Genomic DNA, 24,057 nt, shown 5'->3' with positions numbered 1-24,057 from the left:
GCGACGTATTTTTTTATCCCTTTCCCAATGGGGCCCAACCTTCCGTTAGGGAGAGATTTCACCTGCCCCTCTGCAAAAGGGGTGTCAGTGGCTGGGCCCCTGTGCCTAACACCCAGCGGGATTCCGGGGAGCTGCGGCTGGGAGTAACCAGACCCAGAGGGAGGGGAGGGGAAGGACGGACCCAGGTCCAGCAGCCGCAGCGGCCCCAGCAGGGTAAGAAGTAGCCGAGCGCTGGGCACGCGGCTGAGCCTAGGGGACGGTAATAGGGTGAGACACGGGGGAGCACCATGGGGACGAGGGGGGCGCCCCTGCGGGAACAGGGCCCCGGGGAGGAGGCATGAGGGTCCCAGGCGAACCGGCCCGTGCAAAGCTCGGGGGAGACCGTCGGCAGGCAGGACCCTCGCCCCGGGGCCCCGCTGGCTCACCCACCTTCCGCTTCCCATCGTGCCAGCGTGGCCGGCTCGCTGCGGCGGACGCTGCCCAGGAGCTCGGCCGGGACGGGCTCCATCCTGCGGCTCGAGCGCTCCAGGGGCCCCGGCTCCCGAGCGCCAGCCTCCGCCGCCCGCCGGCAGTGCTCGCCCAGCTCCGCCGCCCCCGGCAGCGCCAGGGCTGCCAGCAGCGCGGCGCGCTCGCCCGGCCCCAGCTCGGCCCAGAAGCGCAGCAGATGGGACTGGCCGGCCCGCTCCAGCCGCGCTCGGGTCTCCTCCGGCGGCGCCATGCCCGGCTCGGGACGCGCCCCGGCAGCCGGCTCCAGCCCCCGCTCCTTCGCTCGCTCAGTGGGCGCGCTCGGCCCCGGGCTCAGCCTCAGCCCCAGCCCGGCCTTGCCGTCGGCCTCCGCTTCCTGATCCGGGCGGGGCGGGGACGGGCAGGGGGGAGAACGGGGGATAAGCAAAGCTGGGGCCGGTTGCAGGAGATGGGGCTGGGACAGGGGAAGACGGACGGCCAGAGGAGTGGGGGGACCGCAGGAGAAGGAGGGGCAGAGGGGGTGAAAGTTACCAAAAATGGGGCGAGAGAGGTGTCTTTCGTCTGGCTGCCTGGTCCATCTCAGCGCTCCCTCCCCGGGCTGTGCTGTTAAAGGCAGGGGGTAGCCCAGAGGTTCTCGGCCTTACCAGACTGCTGTGCCCCTTTCAGGAGTCTGATCTGGCTTGCGAACCCCCAAGGGTCACCTCACTTAAAAACTCCTTGCTTACAAAATCAGACATAAAAATAGGGAAGTGTCACAGCCCCACTGTTACTGAACATTTGCTGCCTCTCTCCTTTGTAGAATTCTAAAATGAATCCATTGGAAAAGAAATACTGTACTTACCTTTCAGTGTCTAGTCTAGAGCCCAGTATAAACAAGTCACTGTCTGTATGAAATTTTAGTTTGTACTGACTTCACTAGTGCTGTTTATGTAGCCTGTTGTAAAACTAGGCAAATCTCTAGGTGAGTTGATGGACCCCCTGGAAGACCTCTGCATATCCCCAGAGCTACACCTACCCCTGGCTGAGAATCACTGTTGCCTGTGTGAAATGCACTGTTTGTCTGAAAGGATGAACTGAGCTGCCTTCAGGTCAATGTGCCACCCTAAAAACGTTGCTCGTGATCATACGTTTTTGGTGTTTAAAGGGCTGACCCATTCCCGTCAATGGGGACTTTGCCACTGACTGACGTGGGAGCAAAATTAAGCCCTATAGGAATTCCTTGTCAGTTTACATCTGTGCGACCAGTCTGTGTATAGCCTCTTAGCAGTTCATAGGGTTGTCTTAACTGCTGTCCTCATTGACTGAATGGTATTCCATTTCCTGGATTCCCCTCTAAATACAGTTTCACTCACAACATTTATTTCTTTGAAAAATGGTATTTTATGATTATTTTTGTCCTTAACACACCATCAGTTACTTTGTGCAGGTGGATGTCATTTGCTATTTAATATATGGTGTGAATAACAGTTAATTGATTCTAGGAGCTGAGCAATCACATACAATTTTTCTTTCTACATGTATTTTTTCTCACCTACAACAGAAGTTTATCCTTAGTCTTTAAGTCATATGATGACAATGTGATTTCCAGGGTTTTCATCACCACTTTTTCCATTCCTTTAGTTCCACCAATGAGAAATGCCTCTCTCAACCCTTTCCATTCTCTCCAGCAGCATCCTGCTTCTTCACATGCCACCACATCAGTGGAAAACCGATGTCCTGAATATTCACTACAGCCATGTCTGTGCCACTGTAAGGTCTCCTAGGTAGTCACTCTATGCTGGCAGGAGAGAGCTCTCCTGATGGCATAATTAAACCACCTCCAATGAATGGTAGTAGCTGTGCTGGTGGGAATGAATTGACCACTGTCAGGGATGGTCTAGATAATACTTAGTCCTGCCATGAGTGCAGGGGACTGGACTAGGTGACCTTTCAAGGTGCCTTCCAGTCCTCCGATTCTATGTCAAACTATACAAAGTAAATACCCTTAAATCAAACTCTAATAAGTTCGCAAGCAGTGCTTTTCTCACTTTGCCTATTTGTAAATGCCAATTATTATTGATGGAAATATTTTTATAGGTTTGTGGGTATATGGTGCAATTGACATTTGTCAATATTTACAGATAAAAATCTAATCCTTCCAAGCCTAGTTGTATGTACTTGGCTACCCAGACACACATGACATTGTTCTCAATGGGAATACCTGCATTGCATAAAGTTAAGCCCTTGTTTAATTTAGCAAATTCTTATAAATTGCTGTTATTGACACTACACACCAAGTGTCACAGGACGCTGGGTGTTGCAACCTGAAGCAATGCAATTTGCACCTTGCCCAGTCCTGGTTGCAATGCTGGCCTTGGAGTTATGCCCCCCGCCCCCGCCCCCGATGCTGTGATCTGGTAATAGCAATGGAGCAACTAGAAACTAAATGTAAAGAAACAAACAACAGATCCGTGTCGCTGGGACTCTTTCCAATCCTGCTACTGGGAAGCTCCAGACACAAGTTCCTGTCCTGAAAGAGGGGATGTGGGCAGGTGCCCTCAGTCTCACCCTCTCTGCAGCATCCTGTTTTCAGGAGGAACAAGGGTGGACAGTTTCCATAATGTGCTCTCTGTGGCTAGGGCTGTATTCCTGTTTTGGGGGATGGAGTCAGAAAGGGCTCTGTTGCAAAACAAATAATAAGATCTTGCTATGTCAAAATGCTCCATAAACTGTAAACAGGGATCTGCAGCCACCTCTGGCATGGAACATGGCCACACAGCAATGCTAGACAGCGGTGAAGAAATACTGTACCCAACTGAAACGGAAGGGTTTTGAATTATGCTGGAGAACTGCAAGGGCACCTACCTGGACATCAGTTACAAATCAATTCCCCACTTTGTGCTGCATGAAAGACCTTTGTTTGCCTGTCCTTTCCAAATCAGGCACAGGGACTGCCCTCTCCTTTGAATAGGAAACCTGCCATTGTATCCAGATGCACAAACCTCTGCAGCTCACTGCTCTGAATCCAGCCCTTGGCTCAGATTAAGAGAAAAATCATCCCTCCAAGGTCCAAAGGGGTCAGCATCATCCCACAAAAAATAGACCAAACCAAAAATCCTATCACCACACCCCTCTGCTGCTTGGAACCAAAGCCAGATCTCAGCCTCACAGTTCAAAAGTTACCCCCCCTCCCCAAACACACACACACAAAGGTAGCTCAGGGAACTTCTGGAATGAATGGTGTCACTTCATCAGTATCAATAGAATGACATGGGATTCATAATGCCTCGCTCTTATGTAGAACTTTATCCATAGATCTCGAAGTGCCTTACAAAGGGGGTCAGTATCATCATCACCATTTTACAGATGTGGAAACTGAGTCACACAGAGTTGAAATTACTTGCCCAATATCAACCAGCCAGGGGCGCCAGAATGGGGGTGGGGCCAGGGAGCCATGGCCCCACACTTTTACCGGTCATAAGGGCAAGAGACGAGAGGAGAGGAGCAAGTGGTGGGGGTGGGATCTTGGGGGAAATTAGTGGCACAGGAGCAGAGCCTCAGGAGAAGGGGCAGTGTGAGGGCAGAGGAACGGGGAGAAGGGGCGCTGCACGGGTGGGGTCACGGTTCGGACATCTGTGGCCCTCCCATTTTTAGGGCACGTCTGCACCCAGCAGGCCTGGGTAGAACCTGAGTGACAATCCAGTGCTCTCTTCACTAGGCAACACTGCCTCCCTTTGGCTCCATCTATTAACCTGGGTGTCCTGGCCAAATTCAGACATAGGTGATTACACCTACCTATCGTGCTCTGGGTCTGCACAGCCGTGTTCACTAACTGGGTGGTCATTTCGCTGGCAAACTGTTTTTCAGTGGAGGGGGAGGAGGAGGGTTGTGTCACGATGGCAAAGTCAGTGCTCAAGGAGAGGGGGACAACGCAGAAATGATGGTCTGGCTCCAGCGCAGGATTGAAATGCACGGCACGGAGGCACACAGCAGATCCCACATGAGGCCTGCAGAGCAGGCATGCACGGACCCTCTCCAGGTGCAGGTGACAGCACAAGGAGCTCTCCTCACCCCCCTTTCTGCCCTCATTGCAGGACCAAATGTGAGCACAGGGACTGCCCTCTCTTCCTGCAGCCGGGGAGCAAACCCTCCCCAAGGGGAGGAGTTGGCGAGATGTATTGGCAGAAGGAACGTGCAACGTCCTAAGGGACAGACGGGCAGTCTGGGCGCTCGGCAGCTCCAGGAGAGATTGAGCTAGTTTCTCGAGTGCTGGAGCTTAGGTAGAGAGGGTGAAAAGATGAATTGAAACCCGCTCCGCACCTCCCTACATCGGGGCTGCTTGGGGCCAGCAGCACGCCCATCACAGAGAACAGTCCCCAAAGCTACTCTCATTTACAAGAGCTTTGCCTGGCTGCTTGTGGGCTGCTGTGCAGCACACAATGGACAGCAGCATAGGGCTGCCTGCATTGGCCCTGCACTAATCCTGTCCTGGGAGGGAATTTCCCAAAGAGCCATTCCACCTCGCTCACCCCACAAGAGGCAAAAAGGGGCCAGAGCTGGGAGTAGAACCCGCTCCATTGCACCCACTCAGGTACACTCCCTTCCAGTGCCACACCACTCGCACCATGGAGTGCCTGCTGAGCACACCATCCAGCCCCATCATTCATGAAGGACGTCATTCATTCTTCCTACTTCATTCTCTCTCCTGGAAATCCTCACCCATTCCTTTCCCTTCCATTTCATGTTTTTCTCTTCATAGAATCATAGACTATCAGGGTTGGAAGGGACCTCAGGAGGTCATCTAGTCCAACCCCCTGCTCCAAGCAGGACCTAATCCCCAACTATTGTTCCCCTGAAGCTGTAAACAACAAAGTTGTTGTTTATATTAGGACCTTGACTTTAAAAACCCACCGCTATCCTTCCCTGAGCGTTTGTTTGTCTAACGTCTAGTTCTGCCTTGCATGTTTATATTCACTGCTGCCTGATTTATGAATTGGCACAGTCAGCATTTATTTATCGAGATTCCCTGATGTGTGGCATGCCAAGTGTGTCGGAGTCACAGGTCCGATGCTCTGGAACTGCTCTGTATGAAGCCAGACAGGACGCTGGGTAGCATGACTCCCCTCAGGGCACTCTCTCAGGACAAGGAGTCTCTTCGGCTATGGCCTTCCTGGGACTGACCTCAGAACATTCAGTGTCTTTGTTCGCACCGTACTCTTCCCCTTGGTGAGTCCACCTGGACGAGAAACCTGGGGAAGCCAGAGGGCCCTGCACCCCAACTCCGCAGTCAGCCGTGACTCCCAGCCAGCTGGTAAAACAGAAGGGTTTAGTAGTTAACAGCAACACAGAGTAGAACAAATCTTGTTAGCACAGAAATCAGTGACTTTCAGCAAAGTCCATCTTGGGGGGACCGGACACCCTGGACTCCCCTCTCTCCAAGTCCCCAACAGAAGACTGCCCATCTTCCAGTAACTAGACCTCCAACACACCCGTTGCCCCTCCTTTGTCTTTGTCTCACTTCTGGTCAAAGTGTCACCTGGTTGCATCCCCCTCCTGGGTCTCAGGTTATGAAGGGCATTGATCATCACTTAGGTGCAGACAGCTGGACCGGCCTCACCTGCCCCTGAGAGTCTCAGCAAAAGTCACACACCCTTATTTCCACCACCTAGGCATTGGTGCAATACACAGGGAAACTGAGATACACACAGTATTCATGCAAAACAGTAAGACTCAGAGGCTCATGTACAACATAATAAGGAGGAAAAAACCACTTTGTCACACCAAGCTAAATACGACCTCTTAGAAACCTTTCTCCAGCTGGTTTCACAGGAACTTATTTATTATTTGTATTTCCATAGCATGTAGGAACCTCAGTCATGGATTGGGACCCTGCATTGCGTGTTGTGTACAAACACAGAACTAAAAGACAGTCCCTACCCCAAAGAGCTGACTGTCTTATCCAACCTATCAATTCTACCTCCAGCAGTAGCCAAGATTTGATGCATCAGAGAAAGGTGATTAACAACTGTGCTACACTGGGCCAACCGTGGAGTTCTGCACATGGGGAAGAAAAATTCCTTCCTGCCACCCACAGTGATCCAACTATGTCCTAAAGCATGACGTTGGATACCCTAATTACCTTAGTTTGCCTAGCAACAAATGCTGTTAGTGGCCATGCAGTGATCCAGCTCGTCTCAAAATCCAGCCACTTTGTGGGACGTGATGAGCTCCTGCAGCAGTGAGTTCCACACGGCCGCCATGATTAACTGAGCTAACATGTTGGTTAAAGTTTTTAATTTTAATGCAGTTCAAAAGAGGAAAATTACAAGCTTGATGAGGCAAATAGTGAACTAGACAACCTGAGAAATCAGGAATGTGGATGTGACAGTCCAAGCTAGGAGGCAGAGCAGAAAATTAAAGTCAAACATGACTCCTACATCTGCAGAGTAGAGTGTAAATTGCCACCTCTCTCTCCTCCCCTCTCCCCCATCTCAGCACTGGAATGTCAGAGGCTAGGTTGGCTCAGTTGATTGGTAATGGGAAATGGATGGACCCTTTCATTTCCAAAATTCCAGGGCCCTGCTTCCTTCCAGCCTAGGTGAGTAGGGTATTGTGCCCAGTTTTGGGCCCCCCACTACAGAAAGGATGTGGACAAATTGGAGAGAGTCCAGAGAAGGGCAATGAAAATTATTAGGTTTGAGACACATAACTTATGAGGAGAGGCTGAGGGAACTGGGCTTATTTAGTCTGCAGAAGAGAAGAGTGAAGGCGGGATCTGATAGCAGCCTTCAACTACCTGAAGGGGGGTTCCAAAGAGGGTGGAGCTCAGCTGTTCTCAGTGGTAGCAGATGACAGAACAACTTAGCAGTTGTTAATTCTCTCTGCTCACAATCTATTCAAAAGCACCATAAACCAGTTAAACAGACCATTATATTCACCACTTTCCCTCTCCAAAGAGGTATCAGCCTTGAGGTAATACATTTGACTGCCACTGCTGAAAAGTGCTATCAATGCTTTACAAAAATGAGGAAGCATTATTGTCCCCATTCTGTGGGTGGGAAAGATGAGGCACAGAACATGGCTGATGTCACACAGTAAGCCACTCTTCTTAGCATATGCTTCAGGTGGTACGTGACCAGGATTCATCACCGAATTTAGTCCACTGGTTGGATCATTAGCTTCCCCAGCCAGGCCAGGGCACCGATGGGGAGTACGACATGAACACTGATCCATGCCGCCCTGGTAAGCCAATGGTAGAATGAGAATAGAGCCGAAATCTCCTGATTTACATCCCCAGTGTCCTATCCACTAGACTACACTGCCTCCCCTCATAGAACTGATCCCAAGTTCTCACTAAATTTCAGCTTGAACCCAGGACTCGTCCGAACTTTATTGAGGGAGGGGGGGCTGGTGATGGAGGTTGGGTGATTTTATCTCCTGGTGCTTCACATGGGGAAAATAGGCTGAATGACTTTGGACGCAGTCTGGTATATAAAAACCCCAGAGAGGTGATATGGGAGAGGCAGTTCGGAGCACTCACAGCGATTCCCTGCAGGGGGACCAGTTACAGGGTAGTATCAAGCCAGAAAAGCATCAACACACAGGAAATGGATGGCAAGGGGATGCAGGGAAGCCGGGGGAGGGAGCCAGAGGAGCCCAGGGGGTTTCTCAGTGTGGCGTGGTGGTTCTGTTTGCACTGCCGAAGGCCGAGTCCCCCGTGATGTTTTCTCATTCCTCATGGCCACCTTGTGGGGCCTCTCCAGGACTCACTCTGTTTGCTTTGGAGGAGGGCTTGTGCTTTCCACAAAGTAACTTTTCTTCCCCTCAGTCTCTTTTCCCCCATCCCCCAAACCTGGCTGACTGGCTGCTCACAGACCAGCCCATGGAGCTGGCTGGCTTTCCTGGTGACTGGGAGGAGGAGAAGCAAATTGCTGAAACAACCTTTTTTTATAATCTGCTGCACGGTTGGGTCAGCAAAGCAGGGACTTGTATTTCCAGTGAAGGCCGCACAGGCCCTGATCCTGCATGGGGAACCAGTGCTTCCACTCCTGTGTCTGGACCATTATCCAGGCAGGACTGCAGCCACAGTTTGCCAAATGGCTAACTACTGTTACCTCTCAGATTGGGGGTGGCCCCACCCGATGCCAAGCCTCTGAGAGACTAAATGCTATTTTCCCCATAGGGAGGTCCACTGTTCCTGGTGGTTCAGTACTGCAATAACAGGGTGATGTGTGTAGTGGATGGAGTAAACTGCTATTCAATCTCCCTATTCCAAAAATCAGTTTAACATATAGTCCTCAGATAGAGGAAGTATCTGTTATTAAAGTGATAAGAACAGATTTAAAATTTTTATTCAAGCTAATGTTAAAATTATCTAAATACAGGTTAATAAAAACATTTCTAGTCCTCTGCATATAATGCTTAAATTATCCAAAAATAGCAAGTTTGATTTAAAAAGTCATAAAAGGCACATAATACATAATCTGATACTTGGTGAAATCTAAACATAGAACACACAACCAATTTGGGGATTGTGCTCTGCTTCTTAACAGTTTGCCCTGAGGTTGGCACTCACAGTCACAAGCTACTCCAGATGGCTCGAGCCCTCTCATGGATCAGTAACTGGTTAGCAGATAGGAAACAAAGGATAGGAATAAATAGTCAGTTTTTACAATGGAAAGGGGTAAATAGCAGGCTTCCAAAGTATGAGACGAGACTACAGACTTTGGGGCTGGTCAGTTTAGGCAAGATGTAAGCGGGGGAATAGTCCCGCTCTTGTGGGGAACTTTCCTGGCTTCTGTACTACCCCGGTGAAGTGGGCTAGCGAAAGGATCTGAGTCCTTCCTCCCACTTCCTTTACCCAGTGGCCTCCCTGCCCTTGAGGACTCCCCTTCCATTCTCCTGTCTGGCAGAGTCCTCGTAACCCCAAAAAGGCTGGGCCCAGGATTCCTGGGGCGCTCGACCCCCAACCCTGCTGTGGTCACCTAGGACAGGGGGCTAGGGTGTCCCCACTCCGGGGTACTCTCTCTGCCCTGGGCACTTCTCTGACCCACTGACCATTACATACAAGTTAAAGCAAATGCAAGTTATTTAATCAATAATTAATTTTAAAAAGAATAAGAAAAAATGGGAAAGGTTAAAGGAAACACATCACCCTGCTCTGTGGCTGGGAACATCACAAACAGTGTCTCTGGTACGTCAGGGCAGTTTACAGTCTGCTCCTTGTAAGTCCCAGGCCTTCTGCTCAGGCCCTGGCTGTGCTGCAGGGATGCCGTGGGTTGGACGCTTGCTCTGGTGGTGGCCACACGCTCTCAGGCTCTAAGTGGTAGGACCCTTCTGCCCAGTGTCGCCCCCGCCCTGTCGGGGTTACGATCCAAGCCTGGCCTGCAGAGCCTCTTGGCTGAGGCGTCTCCCTGTGCTGGGCCCGCTGCCCAGGGTCCCCCTCGCTCTTCCCAGCTGCTCACTGCACCCAGCTCTGGACTGCTCCAGCCCCAGCTCCACCACTCTGTCTCAGGACTGCTGCTGCTCTGCCTCCAGCTCCCTGGGCCGCTTCTCTGGCCCCCTGGCTCTGGTTGCTACAGCTCTGCTCCCAGGACAGGTCTGCTCTGCAGGCTGCTTCTGTGACTCTGCTCCCAGCACTGACCTGCTTCCTGGGCTGCTTCTCTGGCCCCTCTGGCTCTGGTCGCTGCAGCTCTGCTCCCAGGGCAGGTCTGCTCTCTCTGGGCTGTGCCTCTGGCTTTGGGGCTGCAGCTCTGCTCCCAGGACAGGGTCTGCTCTCTCTGGGCTGCTTTTCTGGTCCCTCTGGATCTGGCACAGCTCTGCTCCCCAGCTTAGGTCAGCCCCACTCTGTCTGACCCAGGCAAATCCAGCTCACACGGAGGACAGGACCGCCTTGGCCTCCTGACTCCCTGATTAGCCTGCCCGCCCTGTCATTCAGGCTGACCTGGAGCATTGGCCTCTCCTCATTGTTCCTGGGGGCTGTCAGTCTCAGGGTCCTGATTCCTCATCGACCCTTCCCCCTTTTCAGTACTGGGAACTAGCCAACCAAAACACCCCCACTGAATGTTAGTAAGGGGGCAACAGTCCCCTTACAAAGAGATGACTAAGGAGGGATATGATACAGCACCGGTTCTCAACCGGGCATCTGCCAAAAGAAACCTGGGCTTGATCCACCTCTGACTCACCTCAGTGGGCCATCAAGCCTACCTACCTGCTTTGCGGGTGGGAGGAGGGGCACAACAAAAAATTGCAGTATCACTGCAGAAGAGAGATCTCCCCCTGCCATCAGTGAGGGCTGCCTCACAGCCACTGACTCCACGAGCAGGCAGCAGCTAGCCAAGGAGACACACCACTGCTCTGCCCTGCTACATTAGTGGAGGCGGGCGGGGGGAGAAGCAGGTGACCTCATGTCCCGCGCTTCACTTCTGATTGGGGATCCGCAGGGCTGTGTATTTAATTTTACGGGTCCCTGATAAAAAAAGGTTGAAAACCACTATGAGAGAGGTCTATAAAACCATGAATGATGTGGCTAAAGTGAAGAGTGAAGTGTTATTTACCTTTTCCCACAATATAGTAAAGGTGAGCGGGACCCATCTGACTAAATTAATGTGCAGAACTCTTTGCCATGGTATGTTGTGAAGACAAAAAGTATAACTGGCTTCCACAGAGAATGAGATAAGTTAATTGAGACCAGGTCCATCAAGAGTTATTAGTGAAGTTGGTCAGTGATGCAATCCCATGCTTGAGGCAAATCCTACATCCCTGACAACACAAAGACCAGGAGTGGAAAGTAAGGGTGGATCACTCCAAATTGTCCTGTTCTGTACACTCCACTGGGCTAGATGGACCATTGGTCTGACCCATTCTGGTCTTCTTACAGGAAATCCTGGGGGTGAAAGAATTAATTGCTAATGAGCTCTGCTGCATAAAGTCATCTAGAATAACCAGATAGGCCAGTATGAATACCCTTTTTGTATCATTAAACATTAACACACAAAATATGGGGATTAGTTATTCTAGCTCCTTCATTTGGGAATGAACTCAAGCACAAAAAAAATGAAATTTGAAAACATATCTGAAATATATTTTCTACATTATGCAAGCCTTGCCTTAGCAAATCACTAATACCAAAAACGTATGAAGTGAAACAAAATAGACCCCTCCTGAAAACGCCCCTAGTGACACATTTAGCTCTCAGTACATTATAAATAGTATTTTTCAAAACTTATTTCTGTTACAATCTTTAAGGATCAAGAAAAGCTCAACTCACGAAGTTTAACAACAATTCTGTCTTTTGTATCACACAAAACAGCCTCACCTAAATGAAGCTTCAAAAAATTGGATAGAAACTCGTGATTGTTTCTCTCCACGGAAATCTTTAGTAAAAGGCGAAAGATTTATACGATTTGAAGAAAAACCAGAGTACAAACAATTTGGTGCAGAGGCGCTACCAGGGCAACAGCGTGTTCTTCTTACCTCACGGTGACTACACTGACAGCCCGCTAAACCTCTCGCTTTTAGAGGACATGTAATTGAACCGATTCAAGTCCCGAGTTTGATCATCGGAACCGGGGTTATTGGGAGCAAAGCGAGCCCCTTGACCAGGGACTCGCTTCCCTGCGCGCAATGCACTGTGGGTATGCAAATGAGATTCTCTGGCCGCTCTCCGCGCTGCCCCTGCTCGTTCCCAGGCCGGGCGGACGTGGGGTGGGGGTTGGGATGCCGGCCCGGCAGGGGGAGCTGCTCTCCCCAGACAGTCCCGCTGGCGCGCAGGCGCACGGAGGACTCAGCTGGGCGGGCAGCCAGAGGGCAAAGGGCCCCCCGCTGAGTTAGGAGCGAAACCCCGGAGCTCGCGCATGCGCCCTGCAAAGTGCCTGGGGCCGGGTCTCCACGGAGGGTCTCGGCGCGCCGGGGGCGGCCCGGCCCGGCCTGGTCCCCGGCCTGGGCGGCCCTGCTGCGGAGCAGCTCCCCGCGGCTCCCCGGGGACACGGGCCGAGCGGGGAGCAGGCGGGGGGGGGGGCACTGGGGTATCGCACCCGCCCCCGGGGGGGTCACTGGGGTATCGCACCCGCCTGGGGGGGTCACTGGGGTATCGCACCCGCCTCCGGGGGGCGGGAAGCGAAACGCAGCGTCTCCCCCCGCAGAGGCGGGGCCGCGATCCCGGCTGTTCCTGGGTCTCTCCGGGAGCCCGGGCCGGGCCGGCTACGGCTCCAGCGCAGCCGGACACTGGCGCGTCACTGAGCTCGGGGGCAGCTCTGCCCCCCACCCCGGGGAGCGGGCCCCACAGAGGCCCTGGCAGGGCCCGGGCCGCCCTTCGGCGAGGCCACCTGGTGGGGGAGGGGCCGGCCGTGGGGCTCTGAGCGCCGAAGAGCGGGGCGGGCAGGCGGGGGAGGGGCCCGATCGGAGGGGCGGAGCCGCGTGAGCACGTATGCAGATATGTGGGAGCAGAGCATTGTGGGAGCCGGAGCAGGCTGCCCAGCAGGGCCCGAATTTGGCACCTGGGGCTTGGTGTGGAGGAGGCTGGGGCCGCGGGGCGACGTCGGGGCAGCTCTCGGCAGTGGGGGCTGGTGTGGGCGCGGCCGGCGGGTGGGCCGCAGCGGGACCCACCGTGGCTGTAGAGTGTGGGGTGAGAGAGGGCGGGCGGCGGCTGGGAACAAGCAACTCATACTTACCTGGCAGGGGAGATACCATGATCACGAAGGTGGTTTTCCCAGGGTGAGGCTCATCCATTGCACTGCGGGTGTGCTGACCCCTGCGATTTCCCCAAATGCGGGAAACTCGACTGCATAATTTGTGGTAGTGGGGGACTGCGTTCGCGCTCTCCCCTGGCACTGGGTCAAAGGAAAGACAGTAAACGAAAGTCGCGGAGGTTTGGAGATCTCTTGTTAGTAGAGGCTCTGTCCTTGTTTGATACTGGGCGTTTTTCCCCCACTGTGTGACTGTTCTGTCCTGTAGGTGGCTCTAGGATGGCTGGGACCTGGGGCAGCTGCCTAGCTGCTTTGTTCTCTCTGTCGCTGTCTGTAAGCAGCTACTGGTGTGTTTGCGAGTCCCGCTGGTGCTGAGTCCAACAAAAGAAAGCAAAGCTCAGAAACTTTGGCTTACACAGTAACTCTTCGCTTATTGTGTGGAAAATGCTAGGTTAGGCAAAATGATGTTAAGGGAGTCTAATTTCTGCAGAGAATTAATATGGGTGGGGGTTAGGTTCCAGGGGAATTTTTTTTTTCCCAGACAAAAGACTCTCTCTCTCTATATATATATACACACAGTATAAGTTTTAAATAAAAAATGAATACTGTACACAGCAATGATGATTGTGAAGCTTGGTTGAGGTGGTGAGGTCAGAGGGTGGGCTATTTCCCAGGGAATGCCTTGCTGCCAAATGATGAATTAGCACTCGGCTGAGCCCTCAAGGCTTGACCCATTGTTGTTAATGTAGCCTCACACTCTACAAGTCAGCAAAATTTGAGGGAGGGGAGACAGCAAGGCAGAGAGGGGGATAGAGACACACACAATGTGTGTGTGAGACAGATGCGCATTGCCCCTTTAAGTACGCTGACCGCACTCTAAGTACATTGCCGTTTTAAGTAGATCAGCAAGTTGAGACAGCAGCTGCTACCAGCAAGCTCCCTCCATCCTGTCGTGTCCCCGCCCTGCTCTGTGGAGCTGGGGGTACAAGAGCTGGGGGAGGGGGACACCCTGACATTAGCACCGCTCTTCCCCCACCCCTTGCACAGCAAGCAGGAGGCTCCCAGGACTTGGGAGCAGCTCCAAGGCAGAGGGCAGGAGCAGCACACGGCAGTGGGGGGGAGGGACAGTTGAACTGCTGGCAATTGTTAGCCTGCTGGGCAGCTGCTGCACAGGGAACTTAGGTGAGTGGGGAGCTGATGGGGGGGGGTTGCTGGCCCACCCTGGTTCCCAGCCCCCACCAGCTCACTCCAAAGGGCTGTTCTTCTGCAAGCAGTGGACAAAGCAGATGGCTGCCAAGTGACATTGTAAGGGAGCATTGTGTAACTTTAAACAAGCATGTTTCCTAATTGATCAGCAACGTAACAATGGAACCACGTTAAGTGAGGAGTTACTGTAACACTCTGTGCTTTCTGCTGCTCTGTTAATCCGAGATCGGGCTGCTGGCTTCTTTGTTGCTTTTCTGTCCTTCCCTGGGCTTTTGGATTGGCCTGCTCTCTAAGTCTGCCTTTGGGGGGCTTGGACCAGTGCCTTCTTTTGCCCTAAGGGGAGCTGCCTGGCTGCTCTGCCTCTTTTCCTGCTTGCAGCTTTTTGCCTGTCCCTCCTTCTTGGGCTCTTCCTCCTCTGGCAGGAGGATGGCCCATCAAAAACACCTCTCTCACCTGATCCCCTCGTCCAACATGCAGGCTCACTGCCTGCCCTGGGGCCGCTTTGGCTTTTGCTGTCTGTTCTTTCTCTTGGTGACAACCCTGTCTGTGCTACGGAGACTAGGCTGGCACAGCCCCGTGGTGGAGGAGATATTTCTGCTTTAGGTCCACCGCTTCCCTGAATGCCCTTAGCTATGCTGGGGGTTGGGTCAGCGTAACCATATCACCCAGGAGTGGGTTTCCCTTTTACACACCCCTGATGGATGGAGCTATTTTGACTTAACTGTTCAGCACGCACCAACCTTCAGGCCTGGTCTGCACGGGGAACATAAGTCGGCACAGCTACATCGGTCCAGGCAGTGGACAGAAGAATTCTTCCGTCATCCTCGCTCCTGCCTTTCGGGGAGGTGGATGGTCTATGCCAACAAGATAAATCCTCTCCAGGACCCTTCTCCAGGAACAGTGCCCTTCCATTTGGGGAGACTACGCTGGTTAAAAAAAGAGAAATAGTTTAAGTGCGCTTCTCTGTGACAATATTGACTTTGTATTGCTTCCTTTGTGTCTCCTTATAGAAGTTGTGTTCTGAAATCTTCAGGATTTTACTTCATTTATGATTAAATCTTGCTGTAACTTTATTCTAATTTGGAATGAGTAACTAGACATGAGCTTTTTTTTGTGTTATTGGCGGATTGTTCAAAAAGCTGGGATTCCACTTTCTGCTGCCTTTCAATTTAATTTCCTCTAAAAGCCCACTTAAAACCACTGCTTCCCACATAACTATCGCAAACATACAGTCCTCAGGCATACATAAGATACTTACAGTTTAACTCAATACCAGTCCAGTTCCTTGCTGTTTCCTGTCTAACCACTGCACACATATGGTATACCCTCCCTACCCTGAGCTGATTCCTGACTTTTGCACTCAGTACAAGAAAACAATAATTGAGAGGTAAGCTGTACAGGGAACTCTTCCTCAACTTGCACTCTACTCCCACAGGGCCTTTCGGGGTCTTCTATGGACTTCAGGTTTCATTTGATTTCCAAGGTTTATGGTCTGATTGATTAGCCATCTCTCCTAATGCAGGGATCCCACATGTCAGACCAAAGACTGAGTGCCCAAAAGAGCTAAGAAACAGAACTAAAGCTGAGCACTACTCGTTACATTTACTTGGGCATCCAGAATCTGACTGTGCCCTGGCAAGTTCAACGCTGCCAAAAGAAATCAGAAAATAAGGAGCTCGTCAGGTCCCCCTGCTAGCACCCAAATCTGGTGTCTAGTCAATCTGCTGGGAAATAAGGAAAAGGAAATGAATAAAAAAGTCAGGAAATAACAAGGAAATGAAGAGGTTTGTCGAATGGGTTTCTGTCCGATTTACCATCTTCCTAGCTACCAAAGTTAAAGACTGAAAGTCACCCTATCGGCATCAGTACAGATTGTTAGATGGAAATTAAAAGGAGCTGCTGTCACAAGTGTTAAGTGCCTGCAAGCGGCATGCAGACCATTTAAAACCACCACAGTTAGAGGCTCAGATGAAATGTATGCCCTGAATCAGAAACAACAATAGGAGGACCAGAAGAACACCACCTTAGGTAAACAGCAGAGTAATGGAGGCTGTTAGAGGCAAAAAGTCATCCTTCAAAATTTGGAAATCAAATCCTAGTGAGGATAATAGGAAGGTGCAGGAACTCTGGCCAGTTAAGTGTCAAAGTCTAACAAGTCAGGCCAAGAAAGAATCTGAGAAGCAATGTGCTAAAGACACAAAAGCGAACCACAAAAATGTTTTTAAGTACATGAGAAGCAGGCAGCCTGCCAGAGAGGCGGTGGGGCCACAAGCTGCCAAAGGACACTCTAGGAAGACAAGGCCATTGCAGAGAAGCTCCATGAATTCTTTGCAACGGTCTTCACTGCAGAGGACAGGAGGGAGAGTCCCACTTTGGAGCTGTCCTTATTGGGTGACAGATGTGACGTACCATCCCAGTACAAGAGGTTTTAGAACAAATTGTTATATTAAACAGGAAGAAGTCACCAGGACCAGATGGCTTTGAACCACGAGTTGTGATGGAACTCAGATATGAAATTGCAGAATTTCTAGCTGCGTACGCAAGCTACCACTGAAGCAAGCCTCTGTTGCAGACGACTGGCAGGTAGCTAATGTAACGCCAATTTTTAAAATGGGCTCCAGGGGTGACCCTGGCAATTGCAGGCCAGTGAAGCTAACTTCAGTAATAGGCAAACTGGTAGAATGATCAGGCACCCAGATAAACAGGATATATTGGGAAAAGGTGAATACAGCTTTTGGAAAGGGAACTCGTACCTCACCAATCTTCTAGAATTCTTTGAGGATCTCAACAAGCATGTGGATAAGGATGAGTCAGTCGATATAGCGAACTGGGATTTTCAGAAAGCCTTTGACAGGGTCTCTCACCAAAGGCTCTAAGGAAAACTAAGTGGTTATGGAATAAGAACATAAGAATGGCCATACTGGGTCAGAGCAAAAGTCCATCTAGCCCAGTAGCCTGTCTTCTGACAGTGGCCAATGCCAGGTGCCCCAGAGGGAATGAACAAAACAGGTAATCATGAAGTGATCCATCCCCTGTCACTCATACCTAGCTTCTGGCAAACAGAGGCAAGGGACACCATACCTGCCCATCCTGGCTAATAGGTCCATTAATGGCTATTGTCCATGAATTTATCTAGTTCTTTTTTGAACCCTGTTATAGTCTTGGCCTTCACAACATCCTCTGGCAAAGAGTTCCACAGGTTGACTGTGTGCTGTGTGAAGAAATGCTTCCTTTTGTTTGTTTTAAACCTGCTGCCTATGAATAAGTTGATCAGTACTGGTCCCAGTACAGACCCCGGGGGGACACTTGGGGATAAGAGGGAAGATCCTCTTCTGACACTGGCAGACCAGATGCCAACTCATGCCAAGGCCCCTAGGCTTTACTGAAAAGTGACAAACACATGGCTGGAAACTAGTCTTGCTCACCTGTTTGTTTTGTTGTTAAAACAGGCATTGGATTTATAAAAATGTGTTTTGTGTTTAGACTTTATGAAAAGCTTGTGAGTTGCTGCATGCATTATTCTCACCTATAATATCTGTATCCCATGTTATAAGGCACTAAAACTGTAAACCCCCATACCGCCACCAATCAGGAGAGAAGCATTACCAAGAGTGAAATGCTAATTTACCAGAAGAGGAGTCATCTCCTTTCAAACAAGAGATGGCCCTGAGACATCAGACAAGCCACTGTGGATCATCCATGGACAAAAGACTTGGTTGATTGCTCCTCCTCACCCACCCGCCCATACCCACGAGGAGGCGGAGACCTGCTCAAACACTTGCCCCATCAGCTTGAGCTCTGGGGGAATGGAATAAAAATCCCTGTCAAGAAGAAACTGTTGTCCCTATGCTGCTTGGACTTCCGGGAGAGGGCACGCCTTCTAAGCTTCAGCAAGGGATCCCGGCGGCCTGGCTAGGGTTAGCCCTCACGGACACACAGGGCTTGCGTGTTTACAGCAGCTTCTACTACTCTTCGAAACCTCTGACTGTAACTCCTTTGTGTGTATGTTTCCCTGCTTTAACCTGGTAAATAAGTTTCTTCTTTTTTTTCCTAGTTAGTAAGGATTTAGCTAGTTTATTATAGGATTGGCCACGAACGTTGTCTTCGGTTTGAGAACTGAGGTGCAATTGACCTGGCTGAGTGACTGGTCTGAGTGACTGGAATATTGTTATGGTTTTTGGTGCAAGGGACCATCTCTCACAAAGGCAGGCTCACCTGGGTGGCAAGATAGATGCAGGGTGCCCAAGAAGGCTGTCTGTGACTCCATGTTAAGGCTGTTCTAGTACCTGAGGAGTTCACACTTGATACTTGGTTGGTGAAATCGAAGTATGGAACACACAACCGTGAGGAGCCCCGCTGTCTGCCAGCCCCGGGCATCCGGGGCTCCTGCTCTCCGGGGCTCTGGCTGCACTAGAAAGGTAAGTTTCTAGCTTGCCTGGTTCAGAAACCAGAAGGGAAATAAAGAGAACCCACATTACATTTTTAAAAAAAGAATCCTCATGACTTTTAAGCCAATCTTGTAATTTTGGGGAGTCTGATTTGTGATTTTCCAATGGTGAGGATGGCAACACTGAGAAGTTAAGGATTATTATTTAGCATTTACATTACAGTAGGTTTTGGGGGAAACAGGTCAGGATTGGGACCCTTGTGTGCCCAGAGCTCTTCTTGACCTGCTGCTCACAAACCGGGAAGAATTAGTACGGGAAGCAAAAGTGGATGGGAACCTGGGAGGCAGTGACCATGAGATGGTCGAGTTCAGGATCCTGACACAAGGAAGAAAGGAGAGCAGCAGAATATGAACTCTGGACTTCAGAAAAGCAGACTTTGACTCCCTCAGGGAACTGATGGGCAGGATCTCCTGGGAGAATAACATGAGGGGGAAAGGAGTCCAGGAGAGCTGGCTGTATTTTAAAGAATCCTTATTGAGGTTACAGGAACAAACCATACCATGTGTAGAAAGAATAGTAAATATGGCAGGCGACCAGCTTGGCTTAACAGTGAAATCCTCGCTGATCTTAAACACAAAAAAGAAGCTTACAAGAAGTGGAAGATTGGATAAATGACCAGGGAAGAGTATAAAAATATTGCTCGGGCATGCAGGAGTGAAATGAGGAAGGCCAAATTACACCTGGAGTTGCAGCTAGCAAGAGATGTTAAGAGTAACAAGAAGGTTTTCTTCAGGTATGTTAGCAACAAGAAGAAAGTCAAGGAAAGTGTGGGCCCCTTACTGAATGAGGGAGGCAACCTAGTGACAGAGGATGTGGAAAAAGCTAATGTACTCAATGCTTTTTTTGCCTCTGTCTTCATGAACAAGGTCAGCTCCCAGACTACTGCACTGGGCAGCACAGCATGGGGAGGAGGTGACCAGCCCTCTGTGGAGAAAGAAGTGGTTCAGGACTATTTAGAAAAGCCGGACAAGCACAAGTCCATAGGGCCAGAGACGCTGCATCCGAGAGTGCTGAAGGAGTTGGTGGATGTGATTGCAGAGCCGTTGGCCATTATCTTTGAAAACTCATGGCGATCGGGGGAAGTCCTGGATGACTGGAAAAAGGCTAATGTAGTGCCCATCTTTAAAAAAGGGAAGAAGGAGGATCCTGGGAACTACAGGCCAGTCAGCCTCTCCTCAGTCCCTGGAAAAATCATGGAGCAGGTCCTCAACGTTTATCAATTCTGAAGCACTTAGAGGAGAGGAAAGTGACCAGGAACAGTCAGCATGGATTCACCAAGGGCAAGTAATGCCTGACTAATCTAATTGCCTTCTATGATGAGATAACTGGCTCTGTGGATGGGGGGAAACAGTGGACGTGTTATTCCTTGACTTTAGCAAAGCTTTTGATATGGTCTCCCACAGTATTCTTCTCAGCAAGTTAAAGAAGTATGGGCTGGATGAATGGACTATAAGGTGGATAGAAAACTGGCTAGATTGTTGGGCTCAATGGGTAGTGATCAATGGCTCCATGTCTAATTGGCAGCCGGTATCAAGCGGAGTGCCCCAAGGGTTGGTCCTGGGGCTGGTTTTGTTCAATATTTTCATAAATGATCTGGAGGATGGTATGGATTGCACCCTCAGCAAGTTTGTAGATGTCACTAAACTGGGAGGAGTGGTAGATACGCTGGAGGGTAGGGATAGGATACAGAGGGACCAAGACAAATTAGAGGACTGGGCCAAAAGAAATCTGATGAGGTTCAACAAGGACAAGTGCAAAGTCCTGCACTTAGGAGGGAAGAATCCCATGCACCACTACAGACTAGGGACCGAGTGGCTAGGCAGCAGTTCGGCAGAAAAGGACCTAGGGGTTACAGTGGAGGAGAAGCTGGATATGAGTCAACAGTGTGCCCTTGTTGCCAAGAAGGCTAACAGTATTTTGGGATATATAAGTAGGGGCATTGACAGCAGATCAAGGGACCATGATTGTTCCCCTCTATTCGACATTGGTGAGGCCTCATCTGGAGTACTGTGTCCAGTTTTGGGCCCAACACTACAAGAAGGATGTGAAAAAATTGGAAAGCATCCAGCGGAGGGCAACAAAAATGATTAGGGGACTGGAACACATGACTTATGAGGAGAGGCAGAGAGAACTGGGATTGTTTAGTATGCAGAAGAGAAGAATGAGGGGGGATTTGATAGCTGCTTTCAACTACCTGAAAGGGGGTTCCAAAGAGGATGGATCTAGACTATTCTCAGTGGTAGCAGATGACAGAACAAGGAGTAATGGTCTCAAGTTGCAGTGGGGGAGGTTTAGGTTGGATATCAGGAAAAACATTTTCACTTGGAGGGTGGTGAAGCACTGGAATGAGTTACCTAGGGAGGTGATGGAATCTTCTTCCTTTGAGGTTTTTAAGGTCAGGCTTAACAAAGCCCTGGCTGGGATGATTTAGTTGGGTATTGGTCCTGCTTGTAGCAGGGGGTTGGACTAGATGACCTCCTGAGGTCCCTTCCAACCCTGATATTCTATGATTCTATGACACCTAGTGCCTTGTCTTGATCTTACAAACCAAGATACATGGAACATAGGCTAGGTAGGGAGAAGTCTATGTAACTCATACAGTTGTTGATATACATGTGACCTCAAATATTACCAACCCCCCCGCCAAAATACAAAGAAACCAAAAGCCAACCAACCATCTCCCCAAAAGACCCATGGTCTGGAAAGCATTCATCCCTCATGCGGTTGAAAGACTCACAGCAGAAAGACAGATGCTGGCTTCTTAAACAGTTCTCTAGCAAGACAATAGACTCACAAAACACCCCCAGAAGATTGTAATAATATTTTCTTATAAAGAAACCAAAGCACTACAGATCTGTCAACTACTTCAAAAAATCAGCTTTAAAGAAGCATCATCACAGTTAAACTCTTTCTGCTTTTCTGACCAGCATATTCTCCCCAAAGGGAAATGCACTGTTCCTGGAAGCACTGCAATACCAGGTCAATGCGTGGGGTGGATAGAGCAAGCTCCTATTCCATCCCCCTGTTTCAAAAATCAATTTAATATACAGTCCTTAAATAAAGGACATATCAGATATTAAACTGATAAGAAGATATTTAATACTTTTATTAAGATGATGTTGAAGTAAAAAGAAAACGGGACAGAGTTTAAGCATAGAAGTTTCTGGTTATCAGGGAATAAGGTACAGATTATCAAGGGGCGCGAAATTCGGTTTAGGAATGGGTGGCATAAGGAATACATAATCTGCAATCTCCCTGATTGGGGGTAAAAGTTTAACGGGTCAAAGTACAGACATTGAGATATGGGGGTAAGTTGTTTGTATAATGGCTATGTTCAGGTGTGGAGTATAATGAGTGGATACAATGAAGAGGATGGATTTATCCTCATTTGGTGGGATTTAATGTTCAGTGAGTTTATGGTTCCAGTTCATATGGTCCAATGAAAAAAGTCTCTCAGTCCCTTTCCCATAGTGAATGCACAATGTTGTACCGGCTCACACCTCCTGGTACTGTCGGTGGCCGGTGATGTGTTCTATGTAGATGTGACTATCACTCTCGCTGTTAACTCTTAAAAACAGGGCAAAGAAAGCCTATGCAAGCCCTATACCGCAGCCCCAATGCTCTTTTCTGCTCCTTCCCACAATGTCAGTACAAATAGCCTCAACGGATTTCAAAATAAGCAACTTGCATCAGTTATGTTGAAAGAACTGAAGTTATTCTTTTTTTTTAAGCCAGGAGAGTTCGTCCTACTGGATTGTAAACAACTGTAAAAGCAGAGTTTGAATCTCTCTCACACTGATGTTGTGAAGATAAATACATTAAAGATTGTGAAGTGCTTTGAGAGCTGCTGATGAAAAGCAATGTTTAAGAGCTAGTTATTATTACCTAATCCACATGAGTCTCTCTCATTCACTTTAACTGTATTATTGCTCATGGAAGTAGTTTAAAAGAGCAGGATGTGTGTCATCTGATTTATGACAGACTCCAGAGGATATATTGGTGTGGAAAATATTGCAAAGCATTGAATTGAATTGCAATGGGCAATTACATCCCAGTTCACTGTGGGCAAATCTGGACTAAAATTTCCATGCAAAAGGCAGAAATATTTAAGCCCTTTCATGGTGTGACCTGAACTTACAAGAGACAGGAAATTCAGGTGGGAGGTTGAAATGTCTTTCTTAACTCACCCTATTGTGTCGAGATTTTCCAGCACACACACGGTTGTGGGGGACTCCAGGAAGAATTTGGTGTAACTGGACAAATTGCCACTGGAGTTTTAGTCTTGAGAGATGTCTATAAATACAAAGCCCCTGACAAAAAGCCATATTGATTGCACTTCCTGATCACCGCTGGGGGAATTAATTTCTGCCCATATCCTACATTTCCTGTGAGTTCAAATCAAAATGTGGATGTTGCTTTAACATCTCTTCTATGTAGCATCAGGTTTCAAGATTTAATAAAATAAGTATAAATAAATGAATAAATAAAAATAATTATAAGCTCCATGCTGCTTTGATGGCAAAAGCTAGAAAACTAAAGGGAAAAAATGGTGCACCAGTTCACACGCATGCATACTACATCAAGCATTCTCTATCAAGCATTCTTACAACTACAATACCCACCTGCGGAAGTGAAGAAACAGATTGATAGAGCCAGAAGAGTTCCCAGAAGTCACCTACTACAGGACAGGCCTAACAAAGAAAATAACAGAACGCCACTAGCCGTCACCTTCAGCCCCCAACTAAAACCCCTCCAATGCATTACTAAGGATCTACAACCTATCCTGAAGGATGACCCAACACTCTCACAGATCTTGGGAGACAGGCCAGTCCTTGCCTACAGACAGCCCCCCAACCTGAAGCAAATACTCACCAACAACCACATACCACACAACAGAACCACTAACCCAGGAACTTATCCCTGCAACAAAGCCCGTTGCCAACTGTGCCCACATATCTATTCAGGGGACACCATCACAGGGCCTAATCACATCAGCCGCACTATCAGAGGCTCGTTCACCTGCACATCCACCAATGTGATATATGCCATCATGTGCCAGCAATGCCCCTCTGCCATGTACATTGGTCAAACTGGACAGTCTCTACGTAAAAGAATAAATGGACACAAATCCGATGTCAAGAATTATAACATTCATAAACCAGTCGGAGAACACTTCAATCTCTCTGGTCACATGATTACAGACATGAAAGTTGCGATATTACAACAAAAAAACTTCAAATCCAGACTTCAGCGAGAGACTGTTGAATTGGAAT

General features: G+C 49.4%; 1 protein-coding gene and 4 non-coding genes across 5 annotated transcripts in view; 1 reads left to right on the top strand and 4 right to left on the bottom strand.

The window, feature by feature from the left end:
• Positions 1 to 718, bottom strand: part of UAP1L1 (UDP-N-acetylglucosamine pyrophosphorylase 1 like 1) — a 32,381-nt gene extending 31,663 nt beyond the window's left edge. Inside the window, exon 1 of the mRNA XM_077835864.1 lies at positions 430 to 718. Coding sequence (XP_077691990.1) covers positions 430 to 718 — 289 coding nt within the window. The remainder of the gene's footprint in view (positions 1 to 429) is intronic.
• A 7,907-nt stretch (positions 719 to 8,625) lies between these two features.
• Positions 8,626 to 8,818, bottom strand: LOC144276318 (U2 spliceosomal RNA). The gene has a single exon (XR_013348222.1). It is a non-coding gene; the product is annotated as a U2 spliceosomal RNA (small nuclear RNA).
• A 2,935-nt stretch (positions 8,819 to 11,753) lies between these two features.
• LOC144276319 (U5 spliceosomal RNA) lies at positions 11,754 to 11,869 on the bottom strand. The gene has a single exon (XR_013348223.1). It is a non-coding gene; the product is annotated as a U5 spliceosomal RNA (small nuclear RNA).
• Positions 11,870 to 13,107: 1,238 nt separating this feature from the next.
• On the top strand, positions 13,108 to 13,271 carry LOC144276301 (U1 spliceosomal RNA). The gene has a single exon (XR_013348207.1). It is a non-coding gene; the product is annotated as a U1 spliceosomal RNA (small nuclear RNA).
• Positions 13,272 to 21,726: 8,455 nt separating this feature from the next.
• On the bottom strand, positions 21,727 to 21,918 carry LOC144276310 (U2 spliceosomal RNA). Its single transcript, XR_013348216.1, has one exon. It is a non-coding gene; the product is annotated as a U2 spliceosomal RNA (small nuclear RNA).
• Between the last annotated feature and the right edge of the window lie 2,139 nt (positions 21,919 to 24,057).

Source organism: Eretmochelys imbricata, chromosome 16 (genome assembly GCF_965152235.1).
Source record: "Eretmochelys imbricata isolate rEreImb1 chromosome 16, rEreImb1.hap1, whole genome shotgun sequence".
NCBI lineage: Eukaryota > Metazoa > Chordata > Testudines > Cheloniidae > Eretmochelys > Eretmochelys imbricata.
The sequence above is the reverse complement of the archived record's forward strand: the minus strand, read 5'-3'. Positions and strand labels throughout refer to the sequence as shown.